The sequence below is a fragment of the Aquarana catesbeiana genome, linkage group LG06 (assembly GCF_042186555.1).
Source record: "Aquarana catesbeiana isolate 2022-GZ linkage group LG06, ASM4218655v1, whole genome shotgun sequence".
Lineage (NCBI taxonomy): Eukaryota > Metazoa > Chordata > Amphibia > Anura > Ranidae > Aquarana > Aquarana catesbeiana.
In genome coordinates, this window is record NC_133329.1 from 279803996 (window position 1) to 279821491 (window position 17496).

Sequence of the window (17496 nt, forward strand, 5' to 3'; positions counted from 1 at the left end):
TGCAAGCAGACAGATAAATGTTTGTTATTGTAGAAGAGACATAGCATGTTTCTTCTGCAATAAAGAGCTGCCTGCTTGCATTTTTTACTAGTTAAATTCAGCTCCACTTTAAAATGATTGTAAAGTATTATTTTTATTTAATAATAAACTACTTACTACTTACCTACTTTGCGCAATGGTATTGCACAGAGTGGCCTTGATCCTCCTTTGCTCGGGTCCTCCACCAGTGCTCTGGGCTCCTCCACTTGTGTGTCTCCCCTCATAGCAAGCCACTTGCCATTGGGGCAAATGCGCAAGCTCGATTCTGAGCCAGGTTGTGTGTGTCCATAGACACACACAGCCCAGCTAAGACCCGCCCCGGCTCCAATGGCTTCTGCTGCTATCGGCAAAGCCTGTGAGACCAGGAGTGAGGGACTTGCAGCCAAGCACATTGCTGGATTAATAAAGGACTCGGGTAAGTGTTAGGGAGGGGGAGAGGGGAACAGATAGTGCAAGGTTTTTTTCCCTAAATGCACAGAATGGTGTACAGTGCAAACATATTAGGCACTTGTGAAAAAATATTGCAACGTGAGTATGCTTTTAAATAGTACTAAAAACTCAACATTTTAGGGATGTAAGCCCTCCTTTCTCAAGAACCTGCTACCTAATTTACCATCTGAGCACACATTCCTTTTATACAATGACTGCCACTAGCAAGAATCCAGGTATAACTTACAGTGCTGCTCTAACCTCAGACAAAGATTTCCCCATGGGTTTCAGTGGAGAGAGCAGCCATCTGTGCACCATTCAGGAGTGTGGAAGCATCATTGGAAAAAGGGTGGAACGCTGCTCGCCGATTCAGTGCATGAATATGTGGATGAATGTGGCCTAAGCCAGTACTGCTCCAGCCATGCCCCTGACACGTTTCGCCCTGCACACTGGGGCTTGAACACAGAGGTTCATAACATACAAGCGCTATGCTTTCCTTCCCGATGAAAGGGGCTGTTGACTCGTATAACATGTTGCAGAAATGGCAAGCAACTCTTCACCCAATCCTGATATGGATTATGGGGAGAGCACTGTGATATGAGATGCAGAAGCATTTGTATGCGGTTACTATATGTATTGCAAAATACTTTTTTACTAAACACAGTTGTTTCAACATTTGTACAAATAAAAATGCAATATTTTATCTTACTCTTTGTGGTACCAATAAAGTCCTGACATTTACTAGTTATTTTATTGGATCTTCATATAGGATGTGGTACCGGGCAAAAATAATATTTAAATTGGTTGTTAAGCCACTATCTTCAGTTCACACCAACATTTTCTCTGTTGTCTGTGCTTTGTAAATAAAATGCACGGCCGCCTCTCCCCTCTCTCGACCTGACAGCTGCAGTGGGCGGGGCCAATAATCCCAGCTGATGTCAGTCAGGAGGGGAGGAGGAGAGAAGTGGTCGGTCACGTGATCACCGGGTCGTGCTCTGAAATCAGGTACATAGCTGCATTTTTTTTATAAGGCACAGACATTGGGGCAGCTTACAATATTAAACATGGAGGATAATGTGAAATTAACTGTAGTTTCAGCAGCAGGAGGGGATGGAGCGGCCACTGACACAGAGCAGACAGGCGGGGAGGGGGGCAGAGAAGAACATAGCCAGTCTGCGGGTGACGGAGGCACATAAACTGACCATGGTGTCAGGGCTCAGCAGCCATGATAAACTGTGGTCAGTTTACAGGGGGGAGGGCAGACCCAGGCAGGATCAGCCAGGTATTTCAGGTGCTACAGGGGGGCAAATTACACAGCACAAGCACTGTGCTGTTATTCATGCTTTAAAAGGAAGAGAATCCATTTTTTTTTAAGGTAACAAACACTTTAAAGGTTTCCTCGGTCTAGACTCCTTTCTTCCACCCGTTCTCCATTTTATAGTTAATAGATATTGAATTTGTCAACAGAGGCAACACGCTTTAAAGTGGTTGTAAAGGCTTAAGTTTTTTTTTTTTTTTACCTTAAAGCATCCCCTGCATTGAAGTATAAAAACATCTATTTCAACCCCCCCCCCCTCCCCCCACAGCAGCGATGTTGCTCTTTCTTCTCACTGGACATGGAGGAAGCAGCGTGAGCCATTGGCTCCTGCTGCTGTCAATTAAATCCAGTGAGGAGGGAGCGAGGGCGGGCTGAGCTGCGCTGTGTCCTGGCTTGTGATCAGAAGAAGAGGAGGAGCAAAGTGGGACGGCGGGAACCTTAGAAGCGGAGGATCTTCTCTGAAAAACTATTGCACAGAGCAGGTAAATATGACATATTGTTTATTAAAAAAAAACCCTTTATAATCACTTTAAAGAACCCCTGTCAGGAAAGAAATACGTGGGTTGGGCGTGTTCTAAAAATATTAGCTGGCCAGTCTTTGGCTTCCATACTTTTGTGTCACAGAGCCAGAACAAGCCTGTAGCATGCAGAGTGTCTGAAGTGTCAGCATTCCTTATCTCTTTACTTATTCTAGGGTCAGTGGTTCAGACAGTAATGAAGCCAAAGCATCAGCATAATAGGTATACAACTAGAATTTCTGAAAAGGGAGTTCAAAAATGAAACCCTACATCATTTTGAACTGCCAGATATACTTTAAATGAGAAAATGCAGAAATTGTGCATATGGCTATATTGTGGGCCCTGATACAAAATGTTTATAGTTGTATTAACCACTTTAGCCCCGGAAGATTTGGCTGCTGAATGACCGGGCCATTTTTTGCGATTCGGCACTGCGTCGCTTTAACTGACACTTGCACGGTCGTGCGACGCTGCACCCAAATAAAATTGACGTCCTTTTTTTCCCACAAATAGAGCTTTCTTTTGGTGGTATTTGATCGCCTCTGCGGTTTTTATTTTTTGCGCTATAAACAAAAAAACGAGCGACAATTTTGGAAAAAAAAAAACACAATATTTTGTACTTTTTGCTATAATAAATATCCCCAATTTTTTTTTTAAAAAGCACATTTTTTCTCAGTTTAGGCCGATATGTATTCTTCTACATATTTTTGGTAAAAAAAAATATCGCAATAAGTGTATATTGATTGGTTTGCGCAAAAGTTATAGCGTCTACAAAATAGGGGATAGATTTATAGCATTTTTATTATTTTTTTTTTTTTTACTAGTAATGGTGGAGATCTGCAATTTGTATTGGGACTGCGACATTATGGCGGACACCTCGGACACTTTTGAGACATTTTTGAGACCACTGGCATTTATACAGCAATCGGTGCTATAAAAATGCACTGATTACTGTAAAAATGTCACTGGCAGGGAAGGGGTTAACATTAAGGGGCAATCAAGGGGGTTAACTGTGTTCCCTGCTACGTGTTTCTAACTAAAGGGGGAGGGGACTGACTAGAGTAAGTGACGGATCGTGGTTCCTAGCTAATAGGAACACACGATCTGTCACTTCTCTCAGAACAGAACAAGGATTTGTGTGTTTACACACACACTTCAGTGTTCTGCCTCTCGTGCCCGCGAACGCTCACGGCCAATGGTCATCGCGACTGTTGATCACGAGCATCGGCACCCCCGAAGTGAAGTGGGTGCATGCGCGCCTCTTATCCCGATCCCACCAGCCGACGTATAGCTACGATGGCTCGCGGAATCATGACGGCGGCTGGTCGGCAACTGGTAAAAAGCAATGTGTTTATGTTAAAATGTAAGGGGGGGCAGGGCAATGTGGAAAGCTCGCAATCTCTCGTGGCCGGCGTTCATCATGACCGTCATACACGAACATTAGCACCCCCGCAGTGCAGCGGGCGCGCGCCTCCAGCGGTGCATGGCTGCTATCCCGATCCCGCGAGTCAATGTATAGTTACGACGGTTCGCGGGATCGTGCCGACCTGTTGCAGTAAAATGACGGCAGCTGGTCGGCAAGCGGTTAATGCAGCAATGTTTTAGAGTGATAATGATGATAGCATAGAAAATGTTATGCTTGTATTTAAACAAAAAAAATCTATTAGCCCATCATTGTCTCAATGACCAATAGAAACCCTTCGGAGGCAGGAAGGGATGGGCAACTTCCATCACTATGAGAAAGTACTGGAGTTCTGCCTGATCAAAACAGCCTTCATTTGGGTGTAAATGGGCCAATGAAAGCTATGTGTGTAGACACCACTAGGTCTTTATACTTGCTAGCATCTTTTATGCCAGTGAGCAGTTATATGTTTACAGTCACCCAGTCATTGTAATTTAAAGTCGCTTTAATATGCTTTTCTGCATTTACACAAAAAATCAGCCAATGTGTTGGAATAACATAATTGTTTTAATTAAGCAAAGCTAAAGGCAGACAAATAAATGTGATGTGAATTAAAGAAACAGACTTTGGGAAATGGCTTTCACATTCAAACAAATATTGTTTATATACCCATACTCTAAGAAGGAACTGAAGGACATGTAGCTTCTCTACTGGCAGCTTAATTTATGGCTGCACAAATAGTTTCATAAGTTGAATGAACTTCAATGTTTACCTGTTATAGAATTCCTATGTTTCACTAATTGTTTTTTAAATGGGAATTCTCCCAAGATAGCATTCCTTTATGTGTTGCCCTCTCAAGTTGCCGTGACTCTGTGTTTTAAATATTTTTATGGATGGCTTGAGAATAGATGGACACAAAAGACATCCAGTTTTCATCCAGTTCTTTTATTCAGCAAGAATACTACAGGAATCACATTGTTTTAGGGGGTCTTTCCCTTTCGCTGTTGGTTGATGAAGCGGAATTACCCCCGAAAACATCATACAGTGCATAAAATGGGACACTCCTTACACTGCTGTTGAGAGAAGGTATTATTATTTCCTGATCTTGCTGTGCTATATATACACCTTTCTGCAAAACTGACAAAACCCAAGACCCATTGCAGTCAACTGTCTCCTATTTTCTCACCCCTATCCCCAGTACTTCTAAAGCTCCCTCTCTGCATGACTTTGTAGGTCCCCCTTTCTCATCCATCATCAGCTGCTCCTCTCCAATCAACTCCTAAGCTGTGACCAACTCTGCCCAGCACGGTCTACCCTTCTCCACAATCAGTTCTCAATCTGTTTCTGCCTTACTGCCCTGGTCCATGATCAGTTAGCTCCAGCATCCCTTGTTTCTCACGAACCACAGCTCTGCCTCCTATTCGTGATTCAGGGTCAGATATTTCTTCTTCCTCTCTTCATCATTTCAGGCATGATCAGCTACCATTTCATCTTCTCTTGCATCTTATGTACTCAACATTTGGCTCCCATTCTGCCTCTTTTTTTCAGTGATTCCCCCCTCCCTTCCCAGCTCCCAAGTCAGCCTCCTCTAACCCCTTGCTCTATATTTGCTTCTTGTTCTGGCCTCTAATGAGATACTTTTTCTTCTTCCCTTCTTCCTGGACTGTGGGTATCCGCTACAAATAAGATGGTACTTTTGATCAAATATCCATGTGTCAAAATTGTACACATGGATGTGTGATTGTACAGTAATCCATATTACTTGTACTTAGTACAATAAATAAGTGGTTGTAAGCAATACATATACCCTGTGAAGTGACTAGCCTCAGATGATACACGGGGAAAAAAACAAACCCTCCTACATAACTTGTACCTGTTTATCTGTAGCCCTCTCTCTTCTACATCAGTTCAAAGTCCAGAATTTAAACAGCTTTTCTTAACTTTCAGAAAGTAGGGAGCAGGGATCTGAAGTCACACAATGCGCAGCTCAGTGAGGAGAGCTCTGAGAGCTGATTGGAAGGAAGGTACATACACCTCTCTACACAGCACATAGAAAACATTCATTACTCTATTCCTTGGAGTCGGGAGAACATTTGATTGTATATATAGTTTTTCATGTTTGTTTTCATTAGGTTATTTAGAAGTGCTTTGCATATTTACTGTAGGAACACGTTTGGAAAACACGTCTTAGATGTGTTATATTAAGATGGCCCATTTACATCACTGCATTACCATATGTTGTAGTGTGCTACAACCCATGCGCACTGCCTTATTTCCTTGGGGTACCACTGAAATTGAATGGTCCCCCCCCCCCAGCATCCTTTATAGGAGACCCTGGCTTTCTCCCCGGCCTTTAAAAATAGCAGCACTTTCTGTATATGGAAGCTATGCAACCTCACTACTTTGAAATCCCTATCCCTAAATAATAAATTTTGCCCTTTTTCAGATTTATGTGAACTATACAATCTCCCAATATCAGAATTACCCCATTATACTTAAATTGAAAAATTATACCAAAAATACTTCTCTCTAACACTACAACCTCCCCTCTATTCCCAATTTGAACAAATCTGCATCTCCTCACCAAGAGATAGGGGATTGATCTCTTGTATTTACCGCTGCTTAAATGAATTTTCCCTCTCAGAAAAGTCAAAACCGATGCTTCATAGGGAAATTGACTTACTGAAATGTACTCGCTCAATTTCGGCAAGAGAAACAGCCATGAAGATACACACCAGATGGTACCTAATCCTGTATAAAATAAACAAATTTCTTCCATCTGTATCTCCCACATGTTTCAGGGGGTGCCCAGATCAAGGTACCATCTTACATACCTTCTGGAACTGCAACATTTTGAAACCCATATGACTACAAGCGGCTGCTAAGATTGAACATATTATAGGCAAAAAAATTCCCCTCACACCTAAGATGTGTTTCTAGTTTGCACCTATACCTAATGTACCCACACAACATATTAGACTAATACACACACTGTTGAACTCAATCCACTGGATGATAGCTTCTAATTGGCATTCAGCATTGGTCCCAGGTATTGAGTAGAATGGAACAAATAAAACTCTCAGAGCGTATCCACCATACACTCTTTGACACCATGCACATTTAAAAAAAAAAAAAAAATATTAAGTACATACTTGATATATTGGATGTACCTATGTTTCTGTCACACATTTGTACTAAACTATGACCTTCTACAATAATAAAAACCGTTTGTAAACAAAAGAAATTATATGGTTCCACAATGCAGTAACGCTGTATGTAATATGTGCATTGCCTCAGAGCATATGCTCAGGTGTAAAGGGGCCCTTAATTATGAGTATGGTATTTGTTCTACAAACAAATGCTAGTAGAGAACACAGTTATTGCAGCCAGATGGAAGAAGGCACATTGCATGTTGAATCTAATTATTAAAAGAAACCAGTCACCTTGCCAATTCAGGGAGAACTGGCACTTCTTTTGAAAGACCATTCCCCACTAATACCTACCTTCCCTGCCCTCCCTCATTGCAGTGCTTGCCTGCTGGGGCTCTGAGTCTAATTGACTCTAATTCTTATAAGCGCTTTGTTGGTCAATGTTAAAGCTTCAACAGGGTAATGACCTTCTCCCCTTCTCCATATGACATGTTTGGGCCTGGTGATGAGCTGCTGGGGCGCCAAGCACTGCATCCTGGGGAAAATTATCAGCTATTTTCAAAGAATCTGAAAGACAAATGGAGCATCTGGGAGAGCAGCAACTGTGAGCATCAGTGGTAGGGGGTGTCACGTTGTCCAGAATGGCCAAGGGTTTTTCTTTTTATATGATAATCAGGGTCATACTGAAATCAAGGACCACGTTTTGTAACATGAAACTGATTTCGGTAGGACAAGTAGATGGAAGTACCTTCGCATTGATCTCCACTAACCTGTAGAATAAACATAGCCTCCTAGCTTTTTGGCATTCGCAACAATATTTATCATTCGCTAAATTAGAAAGAATGAAACACATGTTAGGGAAGAAAGCAAAATATACCATTTTCTATGGCTGCTGCACTGGCTTTCATTTAATGTAGTAGATGGTTTGCTCTTGTAAACATTTCAACCAAGACAACCTCATTATTTACCGTTATATAAATGGTTGAAGAAGTGTGGAAGGGTTAGAGCAGGGGTCTTAAACAGGCGGGCCTCCAGCTGTTTCAAAACTACAAGTTCCACGAGGCATTGCAAGGCTGACAGTTACAAGCATGACTCCCACATGCTGAAGCATGATGGGACTTGTAGTTTTGCAACAGCTGGAGGCCCTCAGTTTGAGACCCCTGGGTTAGAGCCTTTGAGTGTCTATGTACCTATTGTGAACTTTTCCCTTTACCTTCTGCCTACTGGATGGATGTCAGACAGAACAGAAGGTGAAGGAGAATATCCCAAAGAGGAAGCAGACAGCAAAACAAAAGTAGTTATTTTAGAAACTTTAGTAATCCTTCTAATTTTATTTCACAGTTTGTCTCCCCATTGGGTGATTTCCCTCACTTCCTGTCCAGGTGAAAAGAAAAAGGTGCAAAGGGTTATTTAAAACCTCACAGAGCTTCTAACCTTTCCTCCGCTCTTCAAAACAAAAATAAAATCATTTTAGCTAGAGCTGGGCTTTAATATACTGTATTATACATTACAGTATTTTAGTTAATATTTTTCCTACAGTCTGAGAACCTCAAAACATTTTGCTTTTAGCTAAAGCTATTTTTTCCACAAGTGTTAAACCTAAGTAGCAGCTATGTCTCCTTCTAACATTCACAATGCTCCAAACACTGTTTGACGGCTGATCTAACTTGCAGCATACAGAGTGAAGTGTTTGTATAAAGTAAGAGGTAGAACTATAGTAATATTCCATGTACAGTGATTATGTGTGCCTGGAACAATAACAGATACTCAGTTGCACATGTGCAACTTTTCAATCATTCTTTATATGGTGCAGCTACATATCATGTTTACATTACAGGCTGACATTTGTAATCATAAGCTAGAACTGATGATAGGCTTATTTTAAACCAGTGTAAAGTCTTTTCGTCTACCTTGGGGAAATGTTTCTTGGTACAGAAAATACAGATGCTTAAAGTGGACCTTTCCCCCTAACACTAAACCTGTTATATGCACCTGGGAAGCCTATTCCCCAAACATCCTCAAGTCAGTTGATATATCAGTAGGGCCCTGTTCACACTTGAGCGATTTTCTGCTTGAAGCTCGAAAACGCTCAACAGGCCAAATCCTAATTTCAATGGACCCTGTTTAAGCCCCATAAACTTCAAAAGAAACGCCTAATTTGAAAGTTTTGTCGCTCATTTTCTGCTCAAACAATAGCCCTCCACCCCTAAATTCCTCTAACTCTCTTCTCTCTAGTGCTTTCTACTGGCTAAGCAAAAATGCCTTGAGCTGTAAAACACTTTAAAAAAAAGGATGCCTGAAAAACGGCAGTAATTTGCTACTTCAGGTGTGTATGGAGCCTTAGGCATCATGCACATGACTGTACAGGGGCCTACAGCATGCAGAGCCTGCGTAATCACTCTCCCAGTACCTGCAGCTGCCATTTACAGCCCTCGCTGGGGCTGTATCCGGTCATGCGCTGGGGGTTGCATAAAGCACCCACACAGGAACATAGGATTGCAGATAGCGTGAGAGCACCTCTGGGGGGCAGAGGGGAGTGCAGAAGACTATTCCAGGAAGTACAGGGAGAGAGCTTTCTTTTGGTGCTATTTGATCACCTCTGGGTTTTTTATTTTTTGAAATGAAAAAAGACCAAACATTTGGGGGAAAAAAACAACCTATTGAAAAAAAAAAAAAAAAAATCAAATTTCTTCATAAATTTAGGCCAAAATGCATTCTGCTACATGTGTATATGAATTGGTTTGTGCAAAAGTTATGGCGTCTTCAAACTATGGTAAATATACTGGAATTTACACAGATATAGATGCTATATTGTAATGGCAGTGATCAGCGACTTATAGTGTGACTATGATAGGGTGGCGGCAATCTGGAGCAGACACTATCTGGGAGGGTCACTGACAATGACATTACTAGTGACACTAATAGTGATCAGTGATAATACTGTACACTGGCACTGGCTGGGAAGGGGTTAACATCTAGGGGCAATCAAGGGGTTAACTGTGTGCCTAACAATGTGTAATGTGTGTTGCTTTTACTTTACTATCGCTGTTCACAGTACACAGAGTTCTGTGTTTTTGTAAACATTGAACTCTGTCTATGATTGGTCACAGGCGATCAGCTGACTTCAGCCAAAACCATTGGTTGAAATCAGTTGCCAACTAGTGCCATTACCAATCACAGCACGGGTCGGCAGGGGGTGTACACATGCACGCTTCAAACCCGTAAGAAAGACGGCCCAAAGTACAACTACTGTGGGCGGGAGGAAAGTAGTTAAATAATTGTGTTCAGGTGCTGTAACAAGTGCATACAACCAAGCACATGCAATCTCCATTCATAAATATTGTCGGTAAATGGGTTATAAACCTTCGGGATCTATTGGAACACTGATTGCGAGCCAGGTCTTCTTGTTCAACATTGGTACCTGACCTCACTAATGCTCTTTTGGCTGAATCTGCACATATTCTTACAGACACACTGTAATTTTTTTCGTAGAAAGCCTTCCTATTAATGCCCATAGCTTTGGAAAGGGATGTCCACCAAGCTCACATAGGTGCAATGGCTATTACAAAACTTTTGTCCATATAATATATGTATTCAAACCCTATCCCCATTGTGAATTCTGATTGTATTCAAATCATTTGTTGAGTGGGGGGCTTTTCATCAACAGGAACTAGGAAACTGGTTAGGGTTGAGGTTCACCGTCCAGCACGGCAATGACTGTACATACAGCTAAAAGCACTGAACTGGTTTAAAATCAAGAACCTGAATAAGACTGGCCTTGTCAAACCTACACCTTAATCCAATTGGGAATATGTGGCAACATTTTAACATTTCCCTGAGAGAAGCAGAACAATTTGACAAGATAAACGGGCAACACTGCAGGATTCAGATTGCAAAGCTGAGAGGGTGCATACTTGTGCAACCAGCAACTGTCTGCTTTTTTGTTTGATTAATCTTTGCTACCCCGTAAAAAATATTTTGCACCTTCAAAGTGTTAAAGAGGAAGTAAACCCTGGTGGGTTTCGTCTTTATTTCCCTGCAAAATTATGTGTCACTTATCTGAAACCGAAGCCCGCGATGTCTCCGTTGTCCGCACTAGCAGGGAGCGTCTATTTTTGCCCCTCTTCCTTCTGGGGCTGCAAACTTCTGGCTCTGTGACTGGAGGGAGTTGCGTGACGTCACTCCCACACATGCATGCGGGAGCCGCCTATCACGGCATGACCCCTATTAGAAAGGGCACGATGTGCCCTTTCTAAAGGGCGCAGCGCCATAGTCATCGGCGCTTGGCTTTTTAGTAAATATCTCCTAAACTATGGAGGTTTAGGAGATATTTCAAGCACCTACAGGTAAGCCTTAATATAGGCTTACCTGTAGGTAAAAGTGGTTGTACAGGGTGTACAACCACTTTAGGTATACAGTGTGAAATGGTTAAAAACATGTCATACATAGTATAACAAAACATAACAAGCCAACCACACAGATGAAACAAATAATGTATTTATTTTGTGAGTGGAGTATTTTGGTTTCTTTTTTTACATTTTTTTTTTTTAAGGGTATTTTTACACTGGGGTGGTGCCAGCGTTCGTGGTAAAGCGCCACTCGTTTTATCGGCACTTTACCGCTGGTAAAGAGGCGCTTTGGCACCGCCTTTTGGGCAGTAGCAGGGGGACGCTTTTAACCCCCAAGAAGGGGTTAAAAAGCAGTTAAACGTGCCCATGATGTGGCACTTTGGAAGCAGTGCCCATTCATTCCAATGGGCAGGGGCGGTGTGGGAGCAGTGTATACACCGCTCCCACACCTCCCCAAAGATGCTGCTTGCAGGACTTTTTTTCCCGTCCTGCAAGCGCACGCTTTCACACTGGGGTGGCTTAAGAGGCAGTTTTCAGGTGCTGGCTTTTTTTTTTTTAGCAGCAAAACACCTGAAAACTGCCTCAGTGTGAAAGGAGTCTTAATTAGCATTTTAGACTTGCAAATTTTAAGCACCTTTCCAATTTCGGTGGAAAGTGGTAAAATCTTCTTGCCCCGTAGTTTTGTTTAGCATGAATCATTTGGCTCAACATCTTTTTAGAAAGCAACTGATACTCACTGGCTTTTTTCAGTTGAGTAAGAACATACTGTATAGCTTGCCGATGACTATCAAACATAGATGGTGATAAAAAGACTGCTTATTTAACATATTGCACTATATCCTGTATGAAGCATGAAAACTTACCTGCTTGTAGAATTCTCCTCAAAGGGATACAAGATCTCTCCATTGTTGCATATTTCACAGATGAAGCCTTTCTGACTACAGAGACTGCAGCTGTACACATGGGATGTGGCAAACTTGATCACCTTCATGAGAAAGGGAGCCAACTTGCCTTCAACAACCTGTGTAAATAAAATATAAACTGTGAACTTCCTTAAAATTACAAAAAAATCTGATTTATCTGAGTTTGTTATGGTTTTACCAGCAGTATGCACATATTATACAGATTAAGGACAAATTTCATAAAACCAGATAGTCTGTTTCACCACCTTAAAGTGTACCTGTGGCAATGCTACAGTATATAAAGTATTTACATATTTTGGATGCGATGTAAGTAAGCTTTAAAACAAGTCCTCACAGAACTGCACACAGTTGCAGGACAGCCCCATTCACTTGAATGGGTCACGTTTGGTGGTGGTGCTGCCGATCGAATGCCACATGGTGTTTATTTTCTGCCATTGCAAGTATGCAGCCCTCCTCCTTTCTTAGGTTAAGAGGGGGAGTCTGAGGAGTTAAAATTGTGGCTCAACCACCTATTTTAGTACTCCTTGGATGCAGGTGTGAACAAGCCCTTAGAGAATTACTTCAGTGCTTCTGCTGGACATGACGAATTTCTCTACAGTGGCTGCAGTTACAGCGGTCAGTGAAGGCTTGTTGTAAAGTTAATTTGTAATTTGTCAAGAATGTGTTAATGCTTGAATGATCATAGGCTGGCCTCAGATTTATTTTAAAATGATTTCCTTAGCTATTCTATTTTAAGGAGTTAAGGCTTATAGTAAATGTATCAAAAGATGATGTCATATTATGGCTCAGAAATTCTTAAGATGTAGACAGGATACTTTGTTAGTACTCCTAGGTTACATCAAAAACAGTGTACTGTTTTCAGACTCTTACATTTTGTTGCCAATGGTACAGTACATCTCTTAATTCTCATTCAATTCTGGATAAACCATGCTCCTGTTCCCCTGACGACGAGCTGTGACGTGAAACGAGTTGGCCGGTGCCACGAATGTGTGACATCTTTTATGCTCCGATGATACCGGCTGTCCGCAAGGCTCCATGCGGTTAAAAAGCTTTTATTGTCCTAAATCAAGTGAGCACCTTGTGGTGTTTTTAACAATAAACGTGTACTAGATGTATTCACGCTATGTGTGGCCTATGTTTCTTTTCCTCCATGGCAGCTGTCTGAGTTGGATCCACGGTTGTGGCGTTGGTATTGGGGAATATCATATGTTGAGACCTAATGGACCATACTGATCCCATTTTAAGACACCCGAAGGGATCCAAATCTTTATTGGCTACATACTAAAACACACTGGTAGCAAGCTTGTTACATGTATGTATTTGTTTTTTGTATGTAGCCAATAAAGATTTGGATTTTATGGACTACACAGAGTTGCCAGCTTGCCATGTTACTATTGATCTGATCATATTAGTGCAGGAGCACAACAGCCAGAACACTGGTCCTCAGACACTATAATCTGAATTTGTAGTTGAGCTTGGGTATTGTTTATTTGCTCTTCTGTCAGTAGTCTCCTGCTACTAAAGGCTGTATTGTTTGCACTGAAGTTTTCTTCTGCTGCATTCTTTGCCCTGGCCTTACTAAAGGAGTATTGTTGTTTCTCTGACGACTTGCTTTCAATTTTTGCTCTGTTTTTTTAAGTATGCAACTGACTCCTGGTATAGAGAACTAAATGGGCCTGTTTAAACCTTGGCTTTGGCCATCTCCAATGATTGCTTGGTGTCAAGACAACTTAGAAATTACTTATGCAGATCACAGACTGAGTGGAGAGGGATTGGAACGCTTGTCCATTTTTATTGCTGTCTGTGTCCCCATTAAGGAGATGCACCCTCTCTATATATACTGTTTACCTTTATCATTGAAAGTGAAAGTAAGAGAAAATCCCAAATTTTGGGTTGGCCCCAAAAAAGTAATAAAAAGAAAATATTTCAATGGGGACACTAGGTCTGGTGACCTGGGGGTCCCCAAGAAATCCCCTTAATTTACAGGGAATTCCTTTTACTTCCTGTTTGGGTATAGGACAGTAAGTGAAGGGATATTTCAGCAATAGGACACAGATAGTGAAAAAAAAACTGACAGGGGTTATAACTCTAACTTGCTCTATACAAAATAAAAAAATATAGTTCCACTTTAACTGAGTGAAAGTAGGCAAAAATACCATAGTACTCACTGTTAAACAGTTCAGTTTACTGGTGTTTCTGGGATTCTTGATCCACTTTCTTCAGATGTTTTTTTACACACAACCTTTTACTATTACAACCTGGCTCCAGGTATCGAAAACCAAACGAGTCTGCTTAAACCTTGGTTCTGTATTGGTATTACTGATGTTTTTGAAGACTTTGGACAATGATTCTTGGTTAGTCTTGCTTATACTTTACTTTAAGTTTCCCCACAATTATTAAATTATAATCAATTCTAATGTTGTGCATATGACTTGTAGGCATACAAGTTCTAGTAGGCACTTTGAGTGAAAAAGAAAAGACAAATAGAGACTCTTTCTGGACCCAATCATGCATTCAGCAACGTAGGAACAGAAATTGGGCTATATTTTAATTAGGAAATATTCTACTGTTTTAAGATGCAACAACTCTCCTGGCCACCACAGGTGCAAAATGTAAACAGGCCAACGGCTGTGTAAGTGTTAAGAGCCAACCGTGTTTGAGAAATAAAGACACACCAGTTGAAAAGCATAAAGAAATGCACAGCTGACTTAATTGAGTGGAAGTAGGCAAAATTCCCATAGCACTTACTGTTAAACAGTTCTATTGATTCTAATTTGATAACAATTAACTAGTGTTTCTGGGATTCTTGCTCCACTTTCTTTAGATGTTGTGCACACACAAATCTTTTACCATTACGTTGAGAAAGTAATCCCAGCAGGAGCTAAATCAGTGGCTCATAGGATGAAACAGACTATGACCCAAAGGTCATGGTTCAAGTCAGCACAGGTCAACTGGGATAAAAAGCGTCTGAGGAAGTTGTTGTAGTTCATGTATTCATTTAGCTGTTAATCTTATTTTATTTACATGGGCCTTTTCACAGTAGTGTAATGATAATACAAACATAGCAGATGTTATTTGTTGGCATGTTGTCCTTAAACCATATGTTAAACCAATCTAAAAAAATCTAATATAAGCTTTAACATAATAATTTAAGTCATTTTCATAAATCTGCAGCTTTCATTAAAATTATGCCTGGTGATTTTGCCATGAAGGTCGATGTTCAGGTACTTCCTGTTTTAAGGTAACAATCCTATATCCCTTCCTTCCAATTGTGCTCTTGCATTGTCAGTCAAACAGTCCTTCATACTGCCCTGAGAAATGCTATGCAGTCATTGCTGGAGTGCATGCATGTAAACATGAAACGGTTGCAAAGGGACCAAAAAAGGACAAGTGGCACTGAGATCCAAGAAAGGATGAAAATAAAATAAAAAAGGATTTCATTAAAAAAAAAAAAAAAAAGTTAAACACAATGCTTTAGGAAATGATTATTTAGTAGGATTTACATATTCTTTACCTGCAACGATATTTTATTGCATATCTGGTGATGCGTAATATCTTAACTTTACTTATATAAAATAAAATATATATTTGGTCATTTATTATTAATTTAATTGTATGCATAGCCCAAACTAGTGTGTAAAATGTCCCTCGCGCTACTGGGAGTAATAAGTAAATGTGTCTAAACCCCGACAAATAGTGAACTAAACAGACAAAATAATAAATAGATCTGCAGCAAGACCTGATAGTGTTCACAATACACAAAAATAAATGATAAATATAAAGTGATCTCCCGCAAACATATAAAGTGCAAATCAATGGCAATGATCAAAGTGTAATCCTCGTAACAAATAGAAAAATTCTTAAAGTGCAATTGGCAGTGGCTTCACAAAGGAGCATAAAAATGTGTGCAAAAACATAATAACTAGTGTCCAGTTCATGTGCAAATTACTGCAATGTAGTGAAAATCGATAGATGAGTGTATAAAACAATTCTCCATAAAAAGGAATCGATCAATGTTTTCAAATCTTCCACTGGAGTATATTGGGACGGCTTAGTGGAGGATTCCTATAGCTGGAGAAGCTATCCTTGGCCCCATGATTAGTGTATGAAAGCTGGAAAAGGACCTAATAGGATACGGTGAAGAGTTTCTTTTACTCCTTGATGCCACTTACTATCATGCATGAGGTGAGAGTTTTGTGAGACTGATGTTTTAGGAAGCTATCTATGGAGTAATTTATGGACATTTATGGTTGCTGATTTGTTTATACAACAGTATATCAGCAGCGTCCACCTTTTTATTTCTCCTGTATTATCTATTCTCCCTGGAAGATTTGAAAACCTTGATCGATTCCTTTTTGTGGAGAATTTTTTTATACACTCATCTATCGATTTTCACTACATTGCAGTAATTTGCACATGAACTGTACACTAGTTATTACGTTTTTGCACACATTTTATGCTCCTTTGTGAAGCCACTGCCAATTGCACTTTAAGACTTTTTCTATTTGTTATGAGGATTACACTTTGCTCATTGCCTTTGATTTGCACTTTATATGTTTGCACGAGATCACTTTATATTTATCATAGCCCAAACTAGCCCTGGAAGGTAATGTACTTCATAGTGTATCAATAATATCTATGACATTTCCATCTATAATGGTGCATAATGATGAGCATGAGAGTGAACATACACAAGAGAGGTACGAACGTCTCACCTTAGTACACACAAAATCTCATCCAACATATTGATAACACATCTTCCTGGATACTTTAATATTCCCAAACTGTGACTGTAGAATAACTGATGCAGTTGAGATGTTCACCAATAAAATAGAGGCACAACAATAACTCCTACGCTCAAATTATATGTAAGCCAAACTTTATAACTCTCTAACTAGCAAGCCAAACATATACAGTATATGCTTTATATATTTCCAGCGAATGCAAGGTTTGTTGATCTTTTTGTATCTCAGCGTAAAATTAGTAGGATGGAAAACAATCAAGACAAAATGTGCCAACTATTAAGGCTGGGTGCATCCAATTCGCAATAGCAGGAGATTTTGACCGGCTCTCTATAGAGCCGGTTCACATATCTCTGTTGTGGCTCTGGTGCAAATTTGCACAGGGGTCCTGTGTGTCTTCTGGTCCATTTCAGGTCCGAATTCAGCCAAAAATTTGAGCTGAAATCGGACCTAAAAATGGGGGCGCACCGGACCCCTGCTGTGAGCCGCATGCGAAGATAGTATGAACCCAGCCTTCAGGTATTACTGATTTAACACTGTGCTATAAATATATAGTGAGATGGAATCCTTTCAAAAGATCCATAACAGCTGTGAAGCAAGATTATCACTGTATACAGTAGGAGATGT

The 17496-nt window shown here is 40.6% G+C and overlaps 1 protein-coding gene across 2 annotated transcripts in view; it reads right to left on the minus strand.

Annotated features, from left to right (window-relative positions):
* The window catches only part of PLEKHM3 (pleckstrin homology domain containing M3), a 323563-nt gene that overhangs the window by 60858 nt on the left and 245209 nt on the right, over positions 1–17496 (minus strand). For both annotated transcript variants that reach the window (XM_073633403.1, XM_073633404.1), the window contains exon 7: positions 12068–12225. In XM_073633403.1, the coding sequence (XP_073489504.1) occupies positions 12068–12225 (158 nt within the window). The remainder of the gene's footprint in view (positions 1–12067; positions 12226–17496) is intronic.